This window comes from Neophocaena asiaeorientalis, unplaced genomic scaffold (assembly GCF_003031525.2).
Source record: "Neophocaena asiaeorientalis asiaeorientalis breed wild unplaced genomic scaffold, Neophocaena_asiaeorientalis_V1.1 scaffold9, whole genome shotgun sequence".
Taxonomy (NCBI): domain Eukaryota; kingdom Metazoa; phylum Chordata; class Mammalia; order Artiodactyla; family Phocoenidae; genus Neophocaena; species Neophocaena asiaeorientalis.
Genome location: NW_020171825.1, coordinates 2,053,268 through 2,075,056, shown reverse-complemented (window position 1 = coordinate 2,075,056; position 21,789 = coordinate 2,053,268). Strand labels below are relative to the sequence as shown.

Genomic DNA, 21,789 nt, shown 5'->3' with positions numbered 1-21,789 from the left:
CTGAACACACACAGAATGGTGACTGTATGTCACTAGTTGAAACTGCTTAGAAGTCCTCTTTAAATTGACTTTACATAATAATTTTTCCCCATCAGGAACGCTTACCTAAGAAATTACACACAGATCACTTAGCAATTAGCTACCACTTACCATATATCTTCTATACACCAGGCACTGCACTGGATATTTTTATGTACTTTTTCATTAAATTCTTAAACACCCTCATATTATAGAGGGTCAGAGAGGTTAGGTAAATGTGTCCTCAGTCACACAGCTAACAATAACAAAGATTCAAAGCCAGATCTACAATGAGTTTAAAGCCTATGCTCTTTCTGCTCTGTGATGCCGCGCTGACCCCTCTGGCCCCAGTGCATGGAACCATTTACTGAAGGCCTGGAATGTGAAGGGGGCTGAACTGGATGCTCCGCGACACTTACCCGTGCATGCACGTGATTCTAAGAGCACGTAATTCTAACAGCCACACCAGGGGCGTGTTTTCATCCCCACATTACAGATGAGATGAAACTGAAGCTTGGAAGGATTCAATAAAAAATACTAACTGACCTTTAATATCTTTCCTTTCCTTCTCCCTTTTAGTGGCAGAACTCCTGGGTTTTACAGGGCACATGGCTGCCCAGCTAGAGACTGCATTTCCCAGCATAAGTTGTGGCAAGATAATGGCCATGTGACTAGTTCTGGCCAATGGGCTGTAAGAGGCTTGCCTTTCCCATAAAAGGAGCTGCTTGCCTACCAAGTCCTCCTCTTTGCCACTGCCTGGAATGTGGAGTGGTGGTGAGCCAGCTTCTCAACTATGCAGACGAGGGTGACACCTGGGCTGGATAGTTGGATAGGAGCTTGAGTCCCTGAATGACCTTGGGGGACAAGATCCCCACTGTCTGAGCTGCCTACTGGCTCATAATTTTCCAAAAGAGAGAAATGAACCTTCTGTCTTAGTTTAGCCACTATTATTTTGGCCTCTTTTGGAGCAGCCAAACCAGTATGCTAATATCAAACAAATAGTATTTTGTAAAGCTATAACTGGAGCCTAGGTATTTATGCTATGAAAGCATGCATTATTTTATGCATTAAATACCAGAACCTACTATGAAATTTTGAAATGCCAGCTTTATAATAATCTCAGTTCTCAAACCAAAACCAAGACAATCTTAGTAAATGTACACAAACTCAAGAATCCAGTGAGGGAAGGATCAAGTCATAAGAATTAGAAGTTTACCTACTTTCAAAAACAGAAGAGTAAAATTTTAAATTCCAAAAGGATTTTGTTCCGTATGTGCAAACCAGTAACTCTATATCCTGAGGTGTCAGCCTCAACAGATGATCAGCTTCCAGGAACCCAGGTAAGGCCAACTCTAACCACCAGGCTTGACCGCCAGCTACCTAAGCTGTCCATTCCTAAAAAAGAGGTCTCCCAAGAAAAGCCTACAGAATGGGGCTGAGTCAACAGCTGCTTAAACCATGAAAAGTGGATGGGGAACTCTATAATGGAAGCATGGGGTGGACCGAGTGGAACCTATTAGTCAATATTATTATAACTAAAAGTGGGACAACCAGACTCCTATGCATTCTGACGTGATACAGTAGCACCAGCTAAGGTGTATCCTTGCCACAAAGAAAATCAAACCTGAATGGAATTAAGCCTCTAGATATCACTACACAAGGGTGCAGGATACAGAGGGTACAGAGAATCATGTCACGTGTCATTGCAAGGTTACAACTGGCCAAATCTAGAATATGGGAAATTCTGCAGGACAAATGGTCTACTTTCCTCAACAAATACACTGCATTAAAGAAAGAAACAAATGGAGAGGAAACAGTGTGAGGATCCAAGAAACTTCAGAGACACATCAACCCAATGCAGTGTGTGGACTATGTTTAGATCCTGATTCGACCAACTGTAAAATGACATTTTTAAGACACCTGGGGGAAACGGAATACAGATGGGGTGTTGGATGATAACAGAGAAGTATTTCTAACTTTACTGAGTGTCATATGGTGCAATGGTTATTCTTTTTTAAGGCTTTATCCATTGGATATTATACACTAAAGTTTTATAGATGAAATGATAAAATATTGGGGAACTGCTTTAAAAATACTCTAGGAAAAAAGAAGTATGAGGGTGGATACCTAAAGCAAGAAAGGCAGAGTGCTGATAACTGTTGAAGCTGGGTGGGTGAGAGGCACATGAGATTCATTAAACTATTCCCTTTCTTTTTCTTTTTAAAAATTTCTATAATAAAATTTTTTTAATGGTGAGATAAAGCTCTCCCTGCAGTGACAAACAGCTATTGTCAAGAGTCCCCATTTGGCAACAAAGCAATGAGGTAAGACACACATCGAAGGGTAATAAAGACTGAGGTAATGAGATGACTTTACGGAGATTATTATAAACTGAGATGGAAGAACATGATCTAGGCTAATGAGCTGATATCTAGGGGAGTGAGTGTTATAAGCGCTGGCTCAGGAGAGGACAGACACTAAGACAGCAGGAGACTTCTCAGCCAAACGAAACCTACCTCCTGACCATGTCCTGCAGCCAGCTCTCCCCTTGGTAATGCTGCAGCGTCCGCAGTGGCCCGGCCACCACCTTCTATGCCTCCAGCAAGGGCTGCCGGTGCTCGGTCTGCCGGCCCAGCACCTGCCCACACCCGATCCGCCTCCTCCAGCCCACCTGCTGCGCCCCATGCCCCCCACCCTGCTGTCAGCCCGACACCTTCATGCCCTCCTGCTGGCTGCTCAGCTCCTGCCACCAGACCGCTGGCCTGAGTGGGATCTCCCTGATGACCCACACTCAGCCTTGAAGCGAAGGGCCCTGTGGGCCCTGCTGCTGACAGCCACGTCTCCACAGACGCCAGCGAGGGGCTATACCATGTCCTACATCACCTGGGTGCTGCATCCACTGCCACCCAAGTCGCTGCCCACTGCGCAAGGACATCCAAAAGCCTTCACGCGTTCAGTGCTTTGCTCCTTGCTGTGTTCTACTCTCCTGGGTGTAGAGACCTCTCTTCTACAGGCCATTTCACTGCTCAGTGTTACAATAAATAAGACTACTAGTTAATAAACTTCATTTTCCTGGCTTAGCAAACGACAGTAACAACAGAAAAGTAATGGGATAGACAAGAAATTTGCCAATGACATTTCCAGCAGTCTCAAGTTACTCCCTCTCACTGGAATCCTACATCACTTCTCTCTTTTGTCCTGCAAGTTCTTTCCTTCTCCTGTGTCCTCGTTTTCATCTGCAAAACTCGGTCTTCTCTCTAACCTTTCTGTGTTTATTTCTCTCTGCACCCTGCTGGTGCCATATCCTTACAGGGAAAAGGCGTTCCCTCCTCTTTGTGCTGGCTCCACGTGGACGTGGGGGTGACCCATTCAGATCAGGAGGACGAGCAGCCCTCCAGGTAGACAAAGGAGGGAAATGGAAGGAGTCTGGGCCTCTGTAACTTTGTGGAACGGAACCCCCCTACTACCCTGGACTTTGAGGTGAGAAGAAATAAACTTTTTCTCTTGTTGGTCAATATTACTTTAGATCTCTGTCACAGCAGCTGAATCCATAGCCCTAAACCATAAGATCTCCCAAGAAAACTGATCACCTCCACCTTCCCTGGTAAACCATGCCCCGATTCTCTCTTTGGAAACCTCCATTCCACTGTACGCTCACACTTAATATCCAGGTGGCCTTTTATCCCCCATTCAATCTGACTTTACTAAGTTCTAAGTCAGATTTATTGAGGTTTAATTTACATATACTAAAATTCACCCTTTTAAGGTACACAGTTGGGTTCATCTGGACAAATGAATACAGCTGTGTAACCACCATCACAGCCAAGATACAGTCCATTTCTATCACCCAAAAAACTTCCTCTTGGGCTTCCCTGGTGGCGCGGTGGTTGAGAGTCCACCTGCCGATGCAGGGGACATGGGTTCGTGCCCCGGTCCGGGAAGACCCCACGTGCCGCGGAGCAGCTGGGCCCTTGAGCCATGGCCGCTGAGTCTGCGTGTCTGGAGCCTGTGCTCCGCAACGGGAGAGCCACAGCAGTGAGAGGCCCGCGTAGCGCAAAAAAAAAAAAAAAAAAAAAAAAAAAAAATCCTCTTGTCCCTTTGAATCCCCTCCCGCACGCTGGCCCCTGGAAACCACTGCTCTGTTTTCTGTCCCTGTAGTTTTCCTTTTTCTAGAATGTCATATAAATGAACACATACAGTGTATAGTGTATCATGTATATGTGACCACGGTGACCTCCTTCACATAACATAATGCTTTCGAGATCCATCCATGTTTCTGGATGGAAATCAAATCAATACTTTGTTCCTTTTTATTACTAAGTAGTATTTCATTGTATGGAGTTACCACAACCTGTCTATCATTCACCAGTTAATGGACATTTCCAGTTTTTGGCTCCTATGAATAAAGCTGCTATGCACATTTGCATACAGGTCTTTGTGTGGATATCTGTTTTCATTTCTCTTTGGTAAATACTTTAGAAGTACAATTGCTGGGTCAAATTATTGGTTCTGTCTTAATATCCTCTCTTATTCATTCATAATGGTTTGTGTCCTCATCCTCAAGCCTACCTCTTCCCTCCCAATGCTAGATTTTCATCAGCATCACAAGAAAACGTCATTTTATATTAGTGCAGTTAGAGAGCTAAAAAAAATAAATAAGTAAAAGACATATAAACAATGACAGGTGCATTAATCTGTTCCACAGACTATTTAAACTCCAGGAGGAAGGGAGACTCATTGGTACAAAAGTTTCCCAATCACTCTGCTAACATTTACACTCTCTTTCATCTTGTCACTACCCTGCCTTTCTATGGTCTCTACCAAATCGTCTGCTGCTTGGCCACAAAGCTCCCCAAAATAATCCTTCTAGGCCCAGGTAAAGTTCCAGCTCCAGCGCCACGTGAATCTACCACTTTGGAGCGTGCACACCTTCCTGCACTCTCCTCTGGCTGCATGTTTTCCTTCTGCAAGGACTCTGTGAGCTTCAAGGCTGAGGACGCACCCTCCACTCCATCTGCATTTCTCCTCAAGGCTCTGCACAGAACAAACACTATTTGAAACAATGACTCATGGATGGAAGTATGGCTATTACTGTTCTGCCATCATGTACGTATAGAGTACACATATGGTTTAGAGGAAGTCCTGGCAGTACACTTAGAACATGAACCATATACCACCCTTTTGTTCACTCTTCAGATGAAAGCTCTTTCCTTGCTCAATTAAGACAGAAAATGGTTGAAAGCTAAACAACTGACACTTAAAGGTAGATATTCATCCTGTCCACTGCCAGGTTTCCAGCTTCCCCGAGGAACACCTGTGGAATGCTAACAATTTGCATGATTCAGTATGGGAGGGAAGGAAACTCAAAATGAGTCTGCTGAAATTACAGTTGTTAAAAATAAACGACAGAAAAAACACACCTAAAATATGCTGACCTTAGAGGCAGAGTGGGAACGCCTCAGTAAGCCCCAATGAGGCCTGTTTTGTATCTTTCTCAAAAACTGCTTATTACAGATTCTAAGGACCTCACCTATAAAACACTCAAGTTTGGCACAGTCATATGTTATCAATCCAAACTTTGCAGGTCCATCTGCGGTAGTAAAGAAATTGATTACTTTAGATGCTAGTTCAGAGAGAGGCTCCGATTCACAGCTCTCCTCCGCAAGTGTAGTTTGCTTGGCCGCAGACGGGAAGGTGGACATATATACATGGTTGCCTCCATCTTCGGTACAACAGCGTGCAGATTTATCCCTCCTCATATATGGGCATCAGATGGAACAACCCTGCCAGCACCGGGACTGGAAAATGAAGGCCTCAGTTCAAGACACACTATGCCCCCAAATGCTGATCCACGGCAGATATCCTTGGGCAGGGCTTTCAGCAACACTGAAAGCAACATCTGGCTCTTACATGAATCCATGGCCCAGATGCCCCTACAAGACAGTTGTGTGCCTGTTCATGGCACTTTAAGACAGACTCACCAATGAGGAAGAAAGTCAAGGTCGGGATTATAAACACACTGGATTATACTGACAATCTTCAGCCCAAAAACAGAAAAACTCTGAGAGGATTTGATCATGATTCTGGAAATCACAAGTGGTACAGAAATGGTGAATATGAACTTGTTCCCTAAATCCAGAACACAGGGATCAGGGACTAGGACATGCAATTCTTAAGATGTAAATATAAGACAAATATTAAAATAAATAATTCAAACATAAAAACTCATTACTCCTAAGATATGCGGCAAAGTTAATGCACGCTTCAAAAACTGTGTGAGAAGTTTCTAGATCAAGGTGTGGTTTAGGGGAAGGGCGGCATGATTTAGGGGAAGGCTGCTATCTTGGGTGACATGGAAGCAGAAGCCACAGGAGAGACCCTCTAAAAGTGAATAATGTCAAACTCCCCAAAGTGGGGAGCTGGTGTTTTGAGTCTCTTTTTATAGTAAATTATGCTGCGATTAAGCTTTCTCCTTTTGGATGCCTGTGTTTCTTTGCAAACTGGATAATTTTAAAATAAACTATCTCTAAAAACTGTCTGAATGCTGTTTTGAGACCAAGATATAATTAACTTACAGAAAAGGTTCTGCATGGCAGCATCTGAGTGCTTTGTGTAAAGTTCCAAGTACAAACTATTTCCTCGTCACATTGGAGAATGGGGTTATAGGCTAGGAATGGCAGAACACTTGAGATAGGCTGATCTTGCCTCTAGCATGATTCTTGGCTCTGCTCAATTGTGTGACCCTGGGCAGGTCACTTCATGGGTACAGACTTCCGTCTCTACCTCTGTGAAATAAGGGAGGAGTTGGACAAGAAGTTAGCTTTCTGGTCCCTACTGACCCTAAAGTTCTACGGTTTAATTTGCCATCTTGAGAAAAGAACACACACAATTAAATTCCTTTATTAATTTTTTATCACAGTTCTCAGATAGATGACGCTGATAGTTGATTTTAAATATACTTCTCGACCAGTCCCTCCCATGAGGAAGCTTGCACAAACCTCTTAGATAGCCTCATCCACAAGAGGGCAGACAGCAGAAGCAAGAAGAACTACAATCCTGCAGCCTGTGGAAAGAAAACCACATTCACAGAAAGATAAACAAAATGAAAAGGCAGAGGACTATGTCCCAGATGAAGGAACAAGATAAAAACCCAGAAAAACAACTAAATGAGGTGGAGACAGGCAACCTTCCAGAAAAAGAACTCAGAATAATGATAGTGAAGATGATCCAGGACCTCAGAAAAAGAATGGAGGCAAAGGTCGAGAAGATGCAAGAAATATTTTTTTTTTTTTTTTAAACATCTTTATTGGGGTATAATTGCTTTACAATGGTGTGTTAGTTTCTGCTTTATAACAAAGTGAATCAGCTATACATATACATATGATCCCATATGTCTTCCCTCTTGCGTCTCCCTCCCTCCCACTCTCCCCATCCCACCCTTCCAGGCTGTCACAAAGCACCGAGCTAATATCCCTGTGCCTTGCGGCTGCTTCCCCCCAGCTATCTACCTTACTACGTTTGTTAGTGTGTATATGTCCATGACTCTCTCTCGCCCTGTCAAAACTCACCCTTCCCCCTCCCCATATCCTCAAGTCCGTTCTCCAGTAGGTCGATGCAAGAAATATTTAACAAAGACTTGGAGAACTAAAGGACAAACACCTAGAAGAATTAAAAAACAAACAAACAGAGATGAATAATACAATAACTGAAATGAAAAACACACTGGAAGGTAGAAAATATCTGAAGAGATTATAGTCAAAAACTTCCCTAACGTGGGAAAGGAAATAGCCACCCAAGTCCAGGAAGTACAGAGAGTCCCAAGCAGGATAAACCCAAGGAGAAACACGCTGAGATGCACAGTAATCAAACTGACAAGAATTAAAGACAAAGCAAAATTATTAAAAGCAGCAGGGAAGATCAATGAAAGGGAAGGACCTACAACCAAGATTACTTTACCCAGCAAGGATCTCATTCAGATTTGACAGAGAAATCAAAAGCTTTATAGACAAGCAAAAGCTAAGAGAATTCAGCACCACTAAACCAGCTTTACAACAAATGCTAAAGGAACTTCCCTAGGCAGGAAACACAAGAGAAGGAAAGACCTACAAAAACAAACCCAAAACAATTAAGAAAATGGTAACAGGAACATGCATATTGATAATTACCTTAAATGTAAATGGATTAAATGCTCCAACCAAAAGACATAGACTGACTGAACTGATACAAAAACAAGGCCCATATATATGCTGTCTACCAAGAGACCCACTTCAGACCTAGGGACACATACAGACTGAAAGTGAGGGGATGGAAAAAGATATTCTACGCAAATGGAAATCAAAAGAAAGCTGGAGTAGCAATTCTTCTCTCAGACAAAATAGACTTTAAAATAAAGAATGTTATAAGAGACAAGGAAGGACACGACCTAATGATCGAAGGATCAATCCAAGAAGAAGATATAATAATTATAAATATATATGCACCCAACATAGGAGCACTCAATACATAAGGCAAATGCTAACAGCTATAAAAGAGGAAATCTACAGTAACACAGTAAGAGTGGGGGACTTTAACACCTCACTTACACCAATGGACAGATCATCCAGGCAAAAGATTAATAAAGAATACACAAGCTTTAAATGACACAATAGACCAGATAGATTTAATTGATATTTATAGGACACCCCATCCAAAACCAGCAGATTGAACTTTCTTCTCAAGTGCACACGGAACATTCTCCAGGATAGATCATATCTTGGGTCACAAATCAAGCCTCAGTTAATTTAAGAAAATTAAAATCATATCAAGCACGCTTTCTGACCACAACACTATGAGATCAGAAATTACAGGGGAAAAAACATAAAAAACACAAACACTTGGAAGTTAAACAATAGGTTACTAAATAATCAAGAGATCACTGAAGAAATCAAAGAGGAAATCAAAAAATACCTAGAGACAAATGACAATGAAAACATGATGATCCAAAACCTATGGGATGTAGCAAAAGCAGCTGTAAGAGGGAAGTTCATAGCAATACAATCCTGCCTCAAGAAACAAGAAAAATCTCAAATAAACAATCTAAACTTACACCTGAGGGAACTAGAGAAAGAAGAACAAACAAAACCCAAAGTAGAAGCAAAGAAACCATAAAGACCAAAGCAGAAATAAATGAGAAAGAAATGAAGGAAACGATAGCAGAGATCAATAAAACTAAAAGCTGGTTCTTTGAGAAGATAAATAAAATTGACAAACCATTAGCCAGACTCATCAAGAAAAAAAGGGAAAAGATTCAAATCAACAGAATTAGAAATGAAAAAGGAGAAATAACAACTGACACTGCAGAAATACAAAGGATCATGAGAGATTACTACAAGCAACTATATGCCAATAAAATGGACAACCTGGAAGAAATGGACAAATTCTTAAAAAGGTATAACCTTCCAAGACTGAACCAGGAAGAAACAGAAAATATGAAAGACCAATCACAAGTAATGAAATTGAAACTGTGATTAAAAATCTTCAAACAAACAAGAGTCTAGGAGCAGATGGCTCCACAGGTGAATTCTATCAAACATTTAGAGAGGAGTTAACACCTATCCTTCTCAAACTCTTCCAAAAAATTGTAGAGGAAGGAACACTCCCAAACTCATTCTACAAGGCCACCATCACCCTAATACCAAAACCAGACAGAGATACTACAAATAAAGAAAATTACAAACCAATATCACCGATGAATATAGATGCAAAAATCCTCAACAAAATACTAGCAAACAGAATACAACAACACATTAAAAGGATCATACACCATGATCAAGTGGGATTTATCCCAGCGATGCAAGGATTCTTCAATATATGCAAATCAATCAATGTGATACACCATATTAACAAAGTGAAGAATAAAAACCATATGATCATCTCAACAGATGCAGAAAAAGCTTTTGACAAAATTCAACACCCATTTATGATAAAAACTCTCCAGAAAGTGGGCATGGAGAGAACCTACCTAAAAGGCCATATACAATAAACCCACAGCCAACATCACTCTCAATGGGGAAAAACCGAATGCATTTCCTCTAAGATCAGCAATAAGACAAGGATGGTCACTCTTGCCACTATTATTCAACATAGTTTTGGAAGTCCTAGCCACGGCAATCAGAGAAGAAAAAGAAATAAAAGGAATTCAAATTGGAAAAGAAGAAGTAAAACTGTCACTGTTTGCAGATGACATGATACTATACATAGAGAATCCTAAAGATGCCACCAGAAAACTACTAGAGCTAATCAATGAATTTGGTAAAGTTGCAGGATACCAAATTAATGTACAGAAATCTCTTGCATTCCTATACACTAATAAACAAAGTTCAGAAAGAGAAATTAAGAAAACAATCCCATTCACCATTGCAATAAAAAGAATAAAATACCTAGGAATAAACCTACCTAAGGAGGTAAAAGACCTGTGCTCAGAAAACTAAAAGACACTGATGAAAGAAATCAAAGATGTCACAAACAGATGGAGAGATATACCATGTTCTTGGATTGGAAGAATCAATATTGCCCAAAGCCATATACAGATTCAATGCAATCCCTATCAAATTACCAATGGCATTTTTTACAGAACTAGAACAAAAAATCTTAAAAGTTGTACGGAGACACAAAAGACCCCAAATAGCCAAAGCAATCTTGAGGGAAAAACAGAGTTGGAGGAATCAACTCTCTGACTTCAGACTACACTACATAGCTACAGTAATCAAGACAATATGGTACTGGCACAAAAACAGAAATATAGATCAAAGGAACAGGATAGAAAGCCCAGAGATAAACCCATGACCCTATGGTCAACTAATCTATGACAAAGAAGGCAAGGATATACAATGGAGAAAAGACAGTCTCTTCAATAAGTGGTGCTGGGAAAACTGGACAGCTACATGTAAAAGAATGAAATTAGAACACCCCCTAACACCATACACAAAGGTAAACTGAAAATGGATTAAAGACCTAAATGTAAGACCTGACACTATAAAACTCTTAGAGGAAAACACAGGAAGAACACTCTTTGACATAAATCACAGCAAGATCTTTTCTGACCCACCTCCTAGAGTAATGAAAACAAAAAGAAAAACAAACAAATGGGACCTAATGAAACTTAAAAGCTTTTGCAAAGCAAAGGAAACTATAAATAAGATGAAAAGACAACTCTCAGAATGGAAGAAAATATTTGCAACTGAATCAATAGACAAAGGATTAATTTCCAAAATATATAAACAGCTCATGCAGCTCAATATTAAAAAAACAAACAACCCAATGCAAAAATGGGCAGAAGACCTAAGTAGACATTTCTCCAAAGAAGACATACAGATGGCCAAGAAGCACATGAAAAGCTGCTCAACATCGCTAATTATTGGAGAAATGCAAATCAAAACTACAATGAGGTATCACCTCACACCAGTTAGAATGGGCATCATCAGAAAATCTGCAAAGAACAAATGGTGGAGAGGGTGTGGAGAAAAGGGAACCCTCTTGCACTGTTGGTGGAAATGTAAATTGATACAGCCACTATGGAGAACAGAATGGAGGTTCCTTAAAAAACTAAAAATAGAATTACCATATGACCGAGCAATCCCACTACTGGGCATATACCCTGAGAAAACCATAATTCAAAATGACACATGCACCCCAATGTTCACTGAAGCACTATTTACAATAGCCAGGTCATGGAAGCAACCTAAGTGCCTATCGACAAAGGAATGGATACAGAAGATGTGGTATATATACATACAATGGAATATTAGGTATAAAAAGGAACGAAACTGGGTCATTTATAGAGACGTGGATGGACCTAGATACTGTCATACAGAGTGAATTAAGTTAGAAAGAGAAAAACAAATATCGTATATTAACACATATATGTGGAATCTAGAAAAATGGTACAGATGAACCGGTTTTCAAGGCAGAAATAAAGACACAGATGTAGAGAACAAACATGGACACCAAGGGGGCAACATTGGGGGGCAGGTGGTGGTAGTGGGATGAACTGGGAGATTGGGATTGACATGTATACACTAATATGTATAAAATAGATAACTAAAGAACCTGCTGTATAAAAAAATAAAAATAAACAAATAAATAAATATACTTCTCAGGAATGTTTCAGAAGTGTTCCTTACCTCCTTGAACATGGCTCCCGTGGTATAACTGCATGCTTTCCCACATGAACTCCATGAGGGCACAAATCATACTACATTTAACCGTGTAACCTCTGAGCCTGTCATATAATAAGGGCTCAATGAATACTTCCTGAACACATCAGTTCTTTTTAAAAATATAATCAGGTTTACTAATCTCTCTGAAGTGATCCCATTTATTTAAAGACAAAAATGATGAAAAATCCAGTAGTTCAGTTATGAACTGAATTGTGTCCCTGTTCCCAACCTCCCCCCAAAATTCGTATATTGAAGTCCTAACCCTACCTCAGAATGTAAGTGCATTTGGAGATAGGGTCTTCAAAGAGGAAATTAAGTTAAAATTAGGTCATCAAGATGAGCCTTAATCCAGCAGGATTAAGAAGAGATTAGGACACAGACACACACAGAGGGAAGACCATGCGAGGACACAGGGAGAAGAAGGCCACCCACAAGCCAAGGAGAGAGGCCTCCTGAGAAACCAATCCTACAGACACCTTGATCTCAAGACATCTAGCCTCCAGAATCACAAGGAAATAAACTTCTGTTGTTTAAGTCCCCCGGTGTATAGTACTTGTGATGGCAGCCCCAGCAGACGACGACAGGCCTAGAGCCTGTCCTGTATAGGGCAGTTTTAACAGAAAGGCAAAATAACATGATGTGTGTGTGTGCATGCCTGTTTAGCTGCATACTGCCAAGTAGACAATCTGCTAGATTTTTCCCTTGGCAGGCTGTGCTGGCAAGATTTAGATGGTGCGCTACTCTGTGGAAGGCTGGGCCCACCTCCATCTGGCATCTCCCTGTGCACTAAAATTGGATTTAAAAGAAAAAAGAAAAGAAAGGAAACCTCCTGAGCAGGCTCCAGCTCTACTAGAAGAAAAGCACAGCTTTAGCTTCTGAACCACCAGCCTTCCACCTGACAAAATCCACCAGCCTTTCCCCAGGCTTCCTCTCCATCCAGATCCCTTGTCCAGGGGACCTAGATCTTGAGCCTCCCTCCTTGGGGCTCCGCCCTCATTCCCACGTGCATTGAGGAGGCTGCTGGGCCCCAGGAACCCTGCTCCCTGCATGAGCGCCTGCTGCTCCCGGCCATAGTCACCAACACCCCGCTTCTGTACAGCTATGACACAGTAAGAATCCAGTCATACAGCAACTCCGGGACTCCAAGAGTCTCAGAAGCAATTCTGCGCACAGCCACCTGGGTTTACTGCGTTGGAATTCCATAAATATTTATCTACACTGAACCTCAGCCAGCCAGCGGGGGCATCAGGCCAGAGTCTGTTCATCTCATGGCAGAGACCAGTGGGAACCAGGGGACAGCACGGGGACCCAGAGGGTCACACACACCCAGGCACCATGGGGAGGATGCGTCAGGGGAGACGGAGTTGTCTCAGAGTTGTCTCAGGCCATAGAGGATGTGTGATCATACCAGACTTTCCCATCTAAGTTGCTGAGAAATCTCTACAATGTTCAAGACACTTAACAAACACTGGGTAGTTACATTTGAAATGAACGCTTAAACTGCTACTCCCTTTTCAACAGATGTGAAGATTTCTAAGCTAGTCAAAGGAAAAGACTTATTTTTCTCTGGATTTAATAACACAGAGCTCCACGAGTGTGGGCTCTGGAGCCAGACTGGCCCAAAGCCTGGCTCCCTCAATTCATTGCAGGGTGATCCTGGGTAGTTAACTCAAGCACTCTGGTCTCACCTTCTTCATCTATAAAACTATAAGACTAGTACTTCCCCCATAGGGTTGTTATACAGCCAAAATGACTTACTACTTGGAAAGCCCCTAGAACAGTACTGTGACCGGAACATAGAAAGCAATAATAAGTGTTAGCTACAAACACAATGAAAGAGAATTTCCCGTAAGAACTGCCAGGTAAGCCCTGAGAGGAAGTGACATACCTTAACTTTGGAGTTCTCTATCAAATGCTGAGCCATGGATTTGATCAAAACTTCAAAGAAAAACCATGAATACTGAAAGAAACAAAAGAATCCAGTAAGGAAAACAACAAATCAGAAGGTGAGACATTTACTCCCTTAGGCTGACAATGTCACTGATGTGAAACAAGTGTGACCTGAAAACATAGCTGAGCCTCTTGGCGAATGGCTGTCAGAGCAGAGGTGCAAGGCAGATGCACCCGCTTCCACGCGTCCAACAGTAAATGATGCTGTACACTCAGCAGACACTCAGCACGGCACAGCCAACCAGAGGTGCCAACTCATTCGCACTGGCCTTTCCTCTCGGTTGGGTCCCACCCGTGGACACTTGCCTTTATAGTCTCTAACTCAGTGTCCTCCAACGGTTTGAATATAATGACTGTGAAACTTTGAACACAGTAATACCTTGCGGCTCTGTTAGGAGCATAAGTACAAGCAGTGAAGTTGGTACTGAAGAACTAACTCTGTTACCCCCTTTTAGGAGGTGGTGATTGTCTCCAAAAGCACACAAAGAGGGTGAAATCGATCAGGCCATGAAGTCTGAATTTTCTTGTTTCAATACCACAGAGCCACACTGGCCCTCCTGACATACCTTAAGTAGTTTGTTGCTGGTGAGGAAATCGGCGGAAGGCTTGAGAATTGTGGTCATGGATTTGGTCAGCTCTTCATGCACCGTCTTGTATTCGGAAGCAATATACGGCTCAGCCTTATAAGCATACTTTGAAGAAAAGGGAAAGATATTTTAATGCATCGGTTCTCCAAGTTGGGCTGAAAGCTGGAGAGGCTCCAAAGGATGGAGATCTGGGACTGAGATACAACTGCATGGGTGGGAGAGGTGGTGTGGAAACGGAAGGTGGGAAGGGTGGTTGTCATGTGACAGGAAGAGGGAGCCCAGGGTGTCTTCAGGGAGCCCATCAAAACATGTGAATCACCTGACTCAGCTGGTGGGTCCTCCAGCCCAGAACTCCACCTCCCAAGGACTTTAAGCAATGTGTCACATGACACTCAGGAACTGATTCCCTAAAGCACCCCAATTTTACTTTTTAAACTAATACATAACTATAATTCACAGAGGTGTCAAAGGTTAAATAGAACACATGTAACTTTTGAGAACAGTAAAGGCCACCATGTTCACGAAATATTGTATGTAAATGACAAACTTGCTGATGTTTATCCTAACGGCACCTCTTACTTTCCTTCATAGTCTTCTAATTTGATGGTGGCCACAGCTAACCTTCCTATCTTTCAATTTCTATGTCATTTGGGTCACATTATTTGCAAAACCCATAAAAGGATGAAATGTAGCTGAAAGAATGAAATTAAGTAAATAAAGGAATGGCTGCCCCGCTCTGGACTTCCCCGTGTTCAGGTGCAAGCACCAGCTATAGGCATAAAAGATAAAGCAGAGGTGTTAAGTTTCATCCCAAATACATCCCCAAATGACTAGATTAAAAAAAGTAAGTCCTCAGAAGGAAAACTGGAGAGCCACAGATTTAAATGACCGGGGCAGTTTCATTTACATACCTTAACATATGACCTCAAGTGGCTCTCCAATCCTTCCTCATGGCACTGGGCAACCACATGAATAATGACCCTACACATCACAGGAATGAATAAAGCAATGAACAGTAATGTGAAAATGGAAACATTTCGTTATTATCACAGTAGTAGTAGAACAATGACGGTGCTATTGGCACCACAGGAAACGAGGAAACAAGGAATCAGATGGGGTCCCCGCATATGGGATCAAAAGAAATTTCTTAACTATAATGTCCAACACATACTCGCATCCCAGATACGTATGACTGTGCTCCAGATGCGGACAGACTGAAAGGGAAGAAGAGTATCCACCGCTCTCTGCCTCTCTCACCGTGTCACATTGACGGCGACTTCCTCCTGGGTTGCTCGGGTGAGGACACGGAATAGCTGGTTTAGGATGGTGGGCAAGAAGGCGATCATCACGTGACCTTCCATCGCATGCAGGCTCTACAGACGTGGAATGGCAAAGTTCGTGTTACCTTTTTAAAAGTAAACCAACCCCAAGAAGTTTCCACTTAGTTCCAAATAAGGATGGAAGAAATCCATCTTAAACAAATGGAGACAGTGGCAGGCAGACTAATGGGCAAAGATGTCCACGTCCTAAACCCCAGAACCTGTGAATGTGTTACATGGCAAAGGGGAATTAAGGCTGCTAATCAGATTAGCTGGCCTTGAGACAGGGGACTCTGCTGGATTATCCAGGTGGGCCTGAAGTAATCACAAGCATCCTTAAAAGTGGAAGAGGGAGGCAGGAGAGTGGGGGGAAGAATGCTCAGAGATGCAACATTGTTGGCTTTGAGATGGAGGAAGGGGCCACAAGCCAAGGAATGAGTGCAGCCTTTAGGAGCTGGAAAAGGACAGGAAATAGATTCACCCCTAGAGTTCCAGAAAGGAACTCAGCCCTGTTAATAACACCCTGGTTTTAGCCCAGTGAGACCCGTGTCAGATCTCTGACCTACAGGAAGTGTAAGAAAACAAATTTGTGTTGTTTTAAGCCACCATTTTGTTGTAATTTGTTACAGCAGCAATAGAGAATGAATAAAAGGTTCTTATTCAAGTCACATGGCTCTTATGATATAGCTGAAAGGGGACCTGGAGCAGTGATTTCAGAATCCCCATTCCATTTTCCTTGCTTAAATCAAACGAATTCCACTTCTCACATTTCTTCTATTTTGTCCCCATGCTTAGATTGCCCTTTTTCGAAATGCTCCCCTAGAATCACGTTCTGGGTGAAACTCCCCTAGACCAACCCTCCTGCTCTCCCTGTTCCATGACTCCAGGAGCCCCCCAGCCTGCCCAAAGCTGGAGTTGGTTATGTGCATCATTTCTGGGTTTTTTGCCCACCTAGCATGCATTCACCAAGTTTATGTTGTCCCCTACAATGAATAAGAAGTTACTTAACAGTGGGACTAAAGTCACTGCTTTTTATGTGCCTGTGACTGTGCTCTGCACCCAGTGAGCACTCACAGGGAGGGCCTCTAAGTGGGTGGTTTTCTACGCGGAATAATGTGTTTTAGGTCCAGCCTGAGAAAAGGATATGTGGGGCTAGAATGAAGATCACAGTGGTATTATTTCCGAGTCCACTTCTTCCCACTATCTAAAACCATATAGATGCCATCAGTGTGAGGGTATCTAGCTAAGAGCAGCCTCACTCACCACCAAATAAAAAAACCCAACCTACTGTACACTCATTAAAAAGGGGTTACTAAGAAAGCTATGTGATACCTTCAGGTATTTTACAAGTTCGCTCCCTAAGGCTTGGGCTCCGGATTCGGTTTTCTGACAGTACTGGAAAAAATTATGGAAGTGCTGATCCTGGGGAGATAAAAGAAGACAAGAAAATGAAAGTTTATTAGCATATCTGCTGTGGAAACAGAAGTATTTGCTTCTTGCAGCATGTATGTTTTATTTAGACTACAAAATATCATATAAAAATGAAAGCATCAAAGAGATAAAAATAAATTTAAAAAAAGATTTCAAAGATCCTCCAACAAAAGAGGAAAACTGTTGAGAAATGTTACTTGTACTATTCATTTATATCATTACATGAGAGCACCTTATATGCACTTTCTTTCTTCAAAAAAGGACTTATAGAGTGAAAATATATCTATGTAATATATCAATTAGGATTTTATTTTGCCAAAAAATCACGCAAACTCATTCACAAAGCAATCACTGCTAATTTTAATGGAACAGCGCTTACCTGAGTATACACTGTGGAAACCAGATGAGTTGAAACTTTCAGCAGTGGCTTGCTTCCATCTACCCATTTAATTTCTGGACCATAATGCTGAAAAAATATGGAGGGAAGAAACATCCCAACAGATTACTGACATTAGCTTCAAACATCATCTTCAGTGAAGGTACTGATGAGGTGCTGAAGGCCAGACAGCCTCAGTAACTTGATATTTAGGCCTGGCTCACAGCAGGAATGTAACCAGTACTAGTTTCTGCCTACTTCCTGATATTCTAAGCTACCTTTTCTGTGTACTTGCAGCTGTATGAATTACTGTCCATTTGAGAGGGAAAGACTCCCAATACTACCAATGACTTAACCAAACTTGAGTTCAGGGTTCCGAAAGTCATGGCATAAGGTACCAGATAAAGTAAATAGGATAGTAAGTATTCCTGGCACAGGCAAAGGGTCCATCATCTGTTTGTGTTTAGTTTTATTTCTGAAACCTCTGTTTTTCTCATGTTCAGACTAGGAATAATAACTGAATGTTATATGATTTACCCTTATTTTGGAATATTTTAACTATTTGTTCATAACATGGGCCCAAATCTGGCACTATTTAAATGCAGAGAGATATTAAAAGCCATTCACAATGAAACAGATCTTAACTAAGCATGTTATAAAACTGAAGTCTATAACATTTAAGATGGCTAAAAAGAATATGAAACCAGCAAACCAATTGGAGGAATCTGAGAAAATTCAAGCTCTAATGAATCAGAAATGTATCAGAGTGGACTACCATGTGGGTGAGAGATTTGCTTACTAGACTTACAATAAGTTGGAAGACAATTCCTAACCATTTGCATGACTCTAAGAACCTATCTTTATTTGAGCACGGCTAGTTTTCAGAGACAAACTTTCATCTCATACAGTACCTCCAAGCTTCCATCTCCCTGCTGAAGTACTGCTAGTCCAGGGCTTATAAAACGCCCAAACTGTAATTCCAGATTGTGATACCTGTTAACAGCACTGCCTTCCAGTGGCCTAAGTTTACTTGAAAATGAATAACTAAAACCAAAATGAGGGACTGGCGAAAATAATGCATGCTTTTGTGTGTTACTGTTGTTTTAGCTGATCTTTAATGCTTTCTGAAGGAACTGCGATCAACCAATCTTAAAGTACTGTACCCTGCCCATCCCAAGCTCCTGGTAGCCAAGGTAGCCGGATGGGAGATTGGCTGAGACAGGGATGTGCTGCTCGCTAGTCACCACCCTTCCATCTTTCAGGAGAGGAAGCCAGGAATATCCAACTGTTGAAATAAAGAACAAAAAAAATCACCATAAGTGTAGGAAAATGTATGAAGACAGCCATGTTACTAAATTGCCTGATCTTTAAGAACTGTTAATACCAATCAGTAAGAAACTGAAAAGACCCTGAATATAGTCTCTGCAGAACAGCGTCTATAATGTACGCTGGCCTCTTTGGGATTAGAATTCTAAAATTATCTCCTATAAAATGGACGTATGTGAGCCGGGCATGCTACCCTTACAAACGTCATCTAAAAACACCTTCACAAAAGGATGCAAATTCAGAATCAAGACAAAATTTAAGAACCTGATGTGTAAGTTGTGAACAATCAAAGGAATGATGAAATTCAAACCTTGTGTTTCAACAACATCCTTCTTCTTTGTGCTTCCTTTGCTTGAATTATCACAGCTGACGTGGAAGAATGTGAACAGCAAGTGGTGCTTTTCATGTAGCTGGGTGGGCAATTCTATTTTAATCTGCAAGGAAGACAAAATAACAATCTTTTTTATATTCTAAAACAATAACGTGTCACCCAGGTACAAACGTGTATTTGCTCTCCAAACTGATGTAACGTTTGCAGTTAAAGAGAGCTGAGGCTGTAAAGTTGTGCTAAGGAAGAAATGGATCCTTAATACACTGTACTGGTCTAAATGTCTGTGTCCCCCACAAATGCATATGTTGAAATCCTAGCTCCAAAGGTGATGGTATTAGTAGGTGGGCCCTTTGGGGTGATTAGGGCATGAGGATGGAGCCCTCATAAATGGCATTAGTGCTCCTGTAAGAGATCCTATACAGCTCCCAGGCCCTTCCTGCCATGGGAGGACACAACTGGGAAGTCTGTGACCTGGGAGGTGGCCCTCACCCAACCATACTGGCACCCTGATCCTAGACTTCCAGCCTCCAGAACCGTGAGCAATTAATATCTGCTGTTTACAAGCCACCCAGTTGGTGGTATTTCAACTCTAGAAAGAACTGGAAAACTCATGACAGAAACCACTTTGTTAACTTAACACAACCAAGGCATAATGAAAAACCAGGTTTAAACATTTAAAAGTAGGATTCACATAGTAGTTTTAATGAACTGCATTGTAATTCTACATAAGGAAACCCAAAAATAAGAAAGGAAGATTCTCAGGTCCAACAAGTATTTAACTATACTTAAGTATGCATTTGAACGGAAATATTAATGGTGGTAGGGATACAAGAGGAATTTTGAGTTTTTCTTTTCTATATTATCTGCATTTTCCAAGTTCTTATTTTTTATAATAAATGTTACTTTTATAATTAGAAAATTTATGTCAAATAAATATTTCAACATTTAGCTCTATTACTGTAATTTCAGTATGCAGCTTCTCTTGAATTCTGGTTTACTAGGCAAAGAAAGTTGAGTTTTCCTTAAAACTGGTTAAACTGGGTTTTCTCTTGAAAACCTCACTTACCTCATCATAAAATTCTGGGTTTTGGTGATGGTGTAGAACTGCAGCAAAGGCGCTTCTTGTGAATACTGGCCCACCAGGTCTGCCATAAATGCACTAAAGTAAGAATTAGCAAAGGGAGACACCAGTCTTCAATTAATAGAGTAAGAAAATAAACACAGATGTGTTGTAAAGAAAGCAGCATTCCTGCAGCATAAACTAAGCCACCTTTGATGGATTTCTCCTGCTTACAAGACTCCGGCCCCACAAGCCCTCTTACTCCTGGATCCTACCCGCCCCTGGCTTATCTCCCAGCCCTCCCCTCCACTCCCTCCCCAACCCCTCCCCCACCCCTCCATGCCCTGGACAACGCGTGCTCACTGCTCACTTTCACCTCCATGCCTTTGCTGACACAAACCCTCAGTCTGAACGACCTTCCCTCCCATGTACAGCAAGCAAACTCTCATGCATCCTTCAAGAAATGATTCATTCCTTCCTGTGTCCCCTCGGCAATTTTTTATACTAATTACTCAGTTTTATCCAAAAAACCATTTCTGTACCTTCTGTGTGCCAGGAGCTTTTCCTCCATGACTGCCTTTCCCACTAAACTGTGAATTTCTTGAGGGCAAAAACTATATTATATTCTTTGCATCTTTATCTCCTTCCCTTTTTGGAAAGTCATTTCCACACAGTTCCAGTAAAGAATTTGGGCTCTGGAGCCAGAATGCCTGGGTTTGAACACCGGTTCCACTAATGTATGGCCCTGAGCAATTCACTTAAATTCTGTGCATTAGTTCCCTCATCTAAAAAAAATTCAGATAATAATAGTTCCTAACTCAAAAGACTGTTATGAGCATTAAAGGAGTCTAATTACCTATAGGGCTCTACGAGCAGAGCCTGGAATATAACAAGCACTCAATAAACATCACCAATAATCTACTATTATTATTACATACTAGAATAAACATTTTCAAGTTAGGTGCATGATATGTTTACTGAATTGAACACGTATAAGAAAACCCCCTCCCTAAAGAGTATAACAAAACAGACATTATCAATTAAGAGCAAGAACTCAATTATTCCAAATTCTGTAAGGTTCAGCATATGTGGTTATATTCTGTGATGTCACATATTTTGTGTTTGTGTCAATTAAAATGTGCTAAATCCCTTTAGTTGTACAATATCATGCAACTGCATTTTTAAAATGGAAAA

The 21,789-nt window shown here is 41.4% G+C and overlaps 2 protein-coding genes across 10 annotated transcripts in view; one reads left to right on the top strand and one right to left on the bottom strand.

Moving 5' to 3' along the window:
• DOCK9 (dedicator of cytokinesis 9) overlaps window positions 1-21,789 on the bottom strand; it is a 175,062-nt gene that overhangs the window by 73,121 nt on the left and 80,152 nt on the right. For all 9 annotated transcript variants that reach the window (XM_024739809.1, XM_024739792.1, XM_024739820.1 and 6 more), the window contains exons 19-27: window positions 20,602-20,694; window positions 19,515-19,638; window positions 19,042-19,163; window positions 17,882-17,968; window positions 17,404-17,493; window positions 16,010-16,125; window positions 15,664-15,733; window positions 14,732-14,857; window positions 14,104-14,175 (exon numbers count right to left, since the gene is read on the bottom strand). In XM_024739809.1, the coding sequence (XP_024595577.1) occupies window positions 14,104-14,175; window positions 14,732-14,857; window positions 15,664-15,733; window positions 16,010-16,125; window positions 17,404-17,493; window positions 17,882-17,968; window positions 19,042-19,163; window positions 19,515-19,638; window positions 20,602-20,694 (900 nt within the window). The remainder of the gene's footprint in view (window positions 1-14,103; window positions 14,176-14,731; window positions 14,858-15,663; window positions 15,734-16,009; window positions 16,126-17,403; window positions 17,494-17,881; window positions 17,969-19,041; window positions 19,164-19,514; window positions 19,639-20,601; window positions 20,695-21,789) is intronic.
• KRTAP3-1 (keratin associated protein 3-1) lies at window positions 2,544-2,819 on the top strand. Its single transcript, XM_024739870.1, is given in 1 exon segment — window positions 2,544-2,819. A coding segment is annotated over 1 exon segment (276 nt).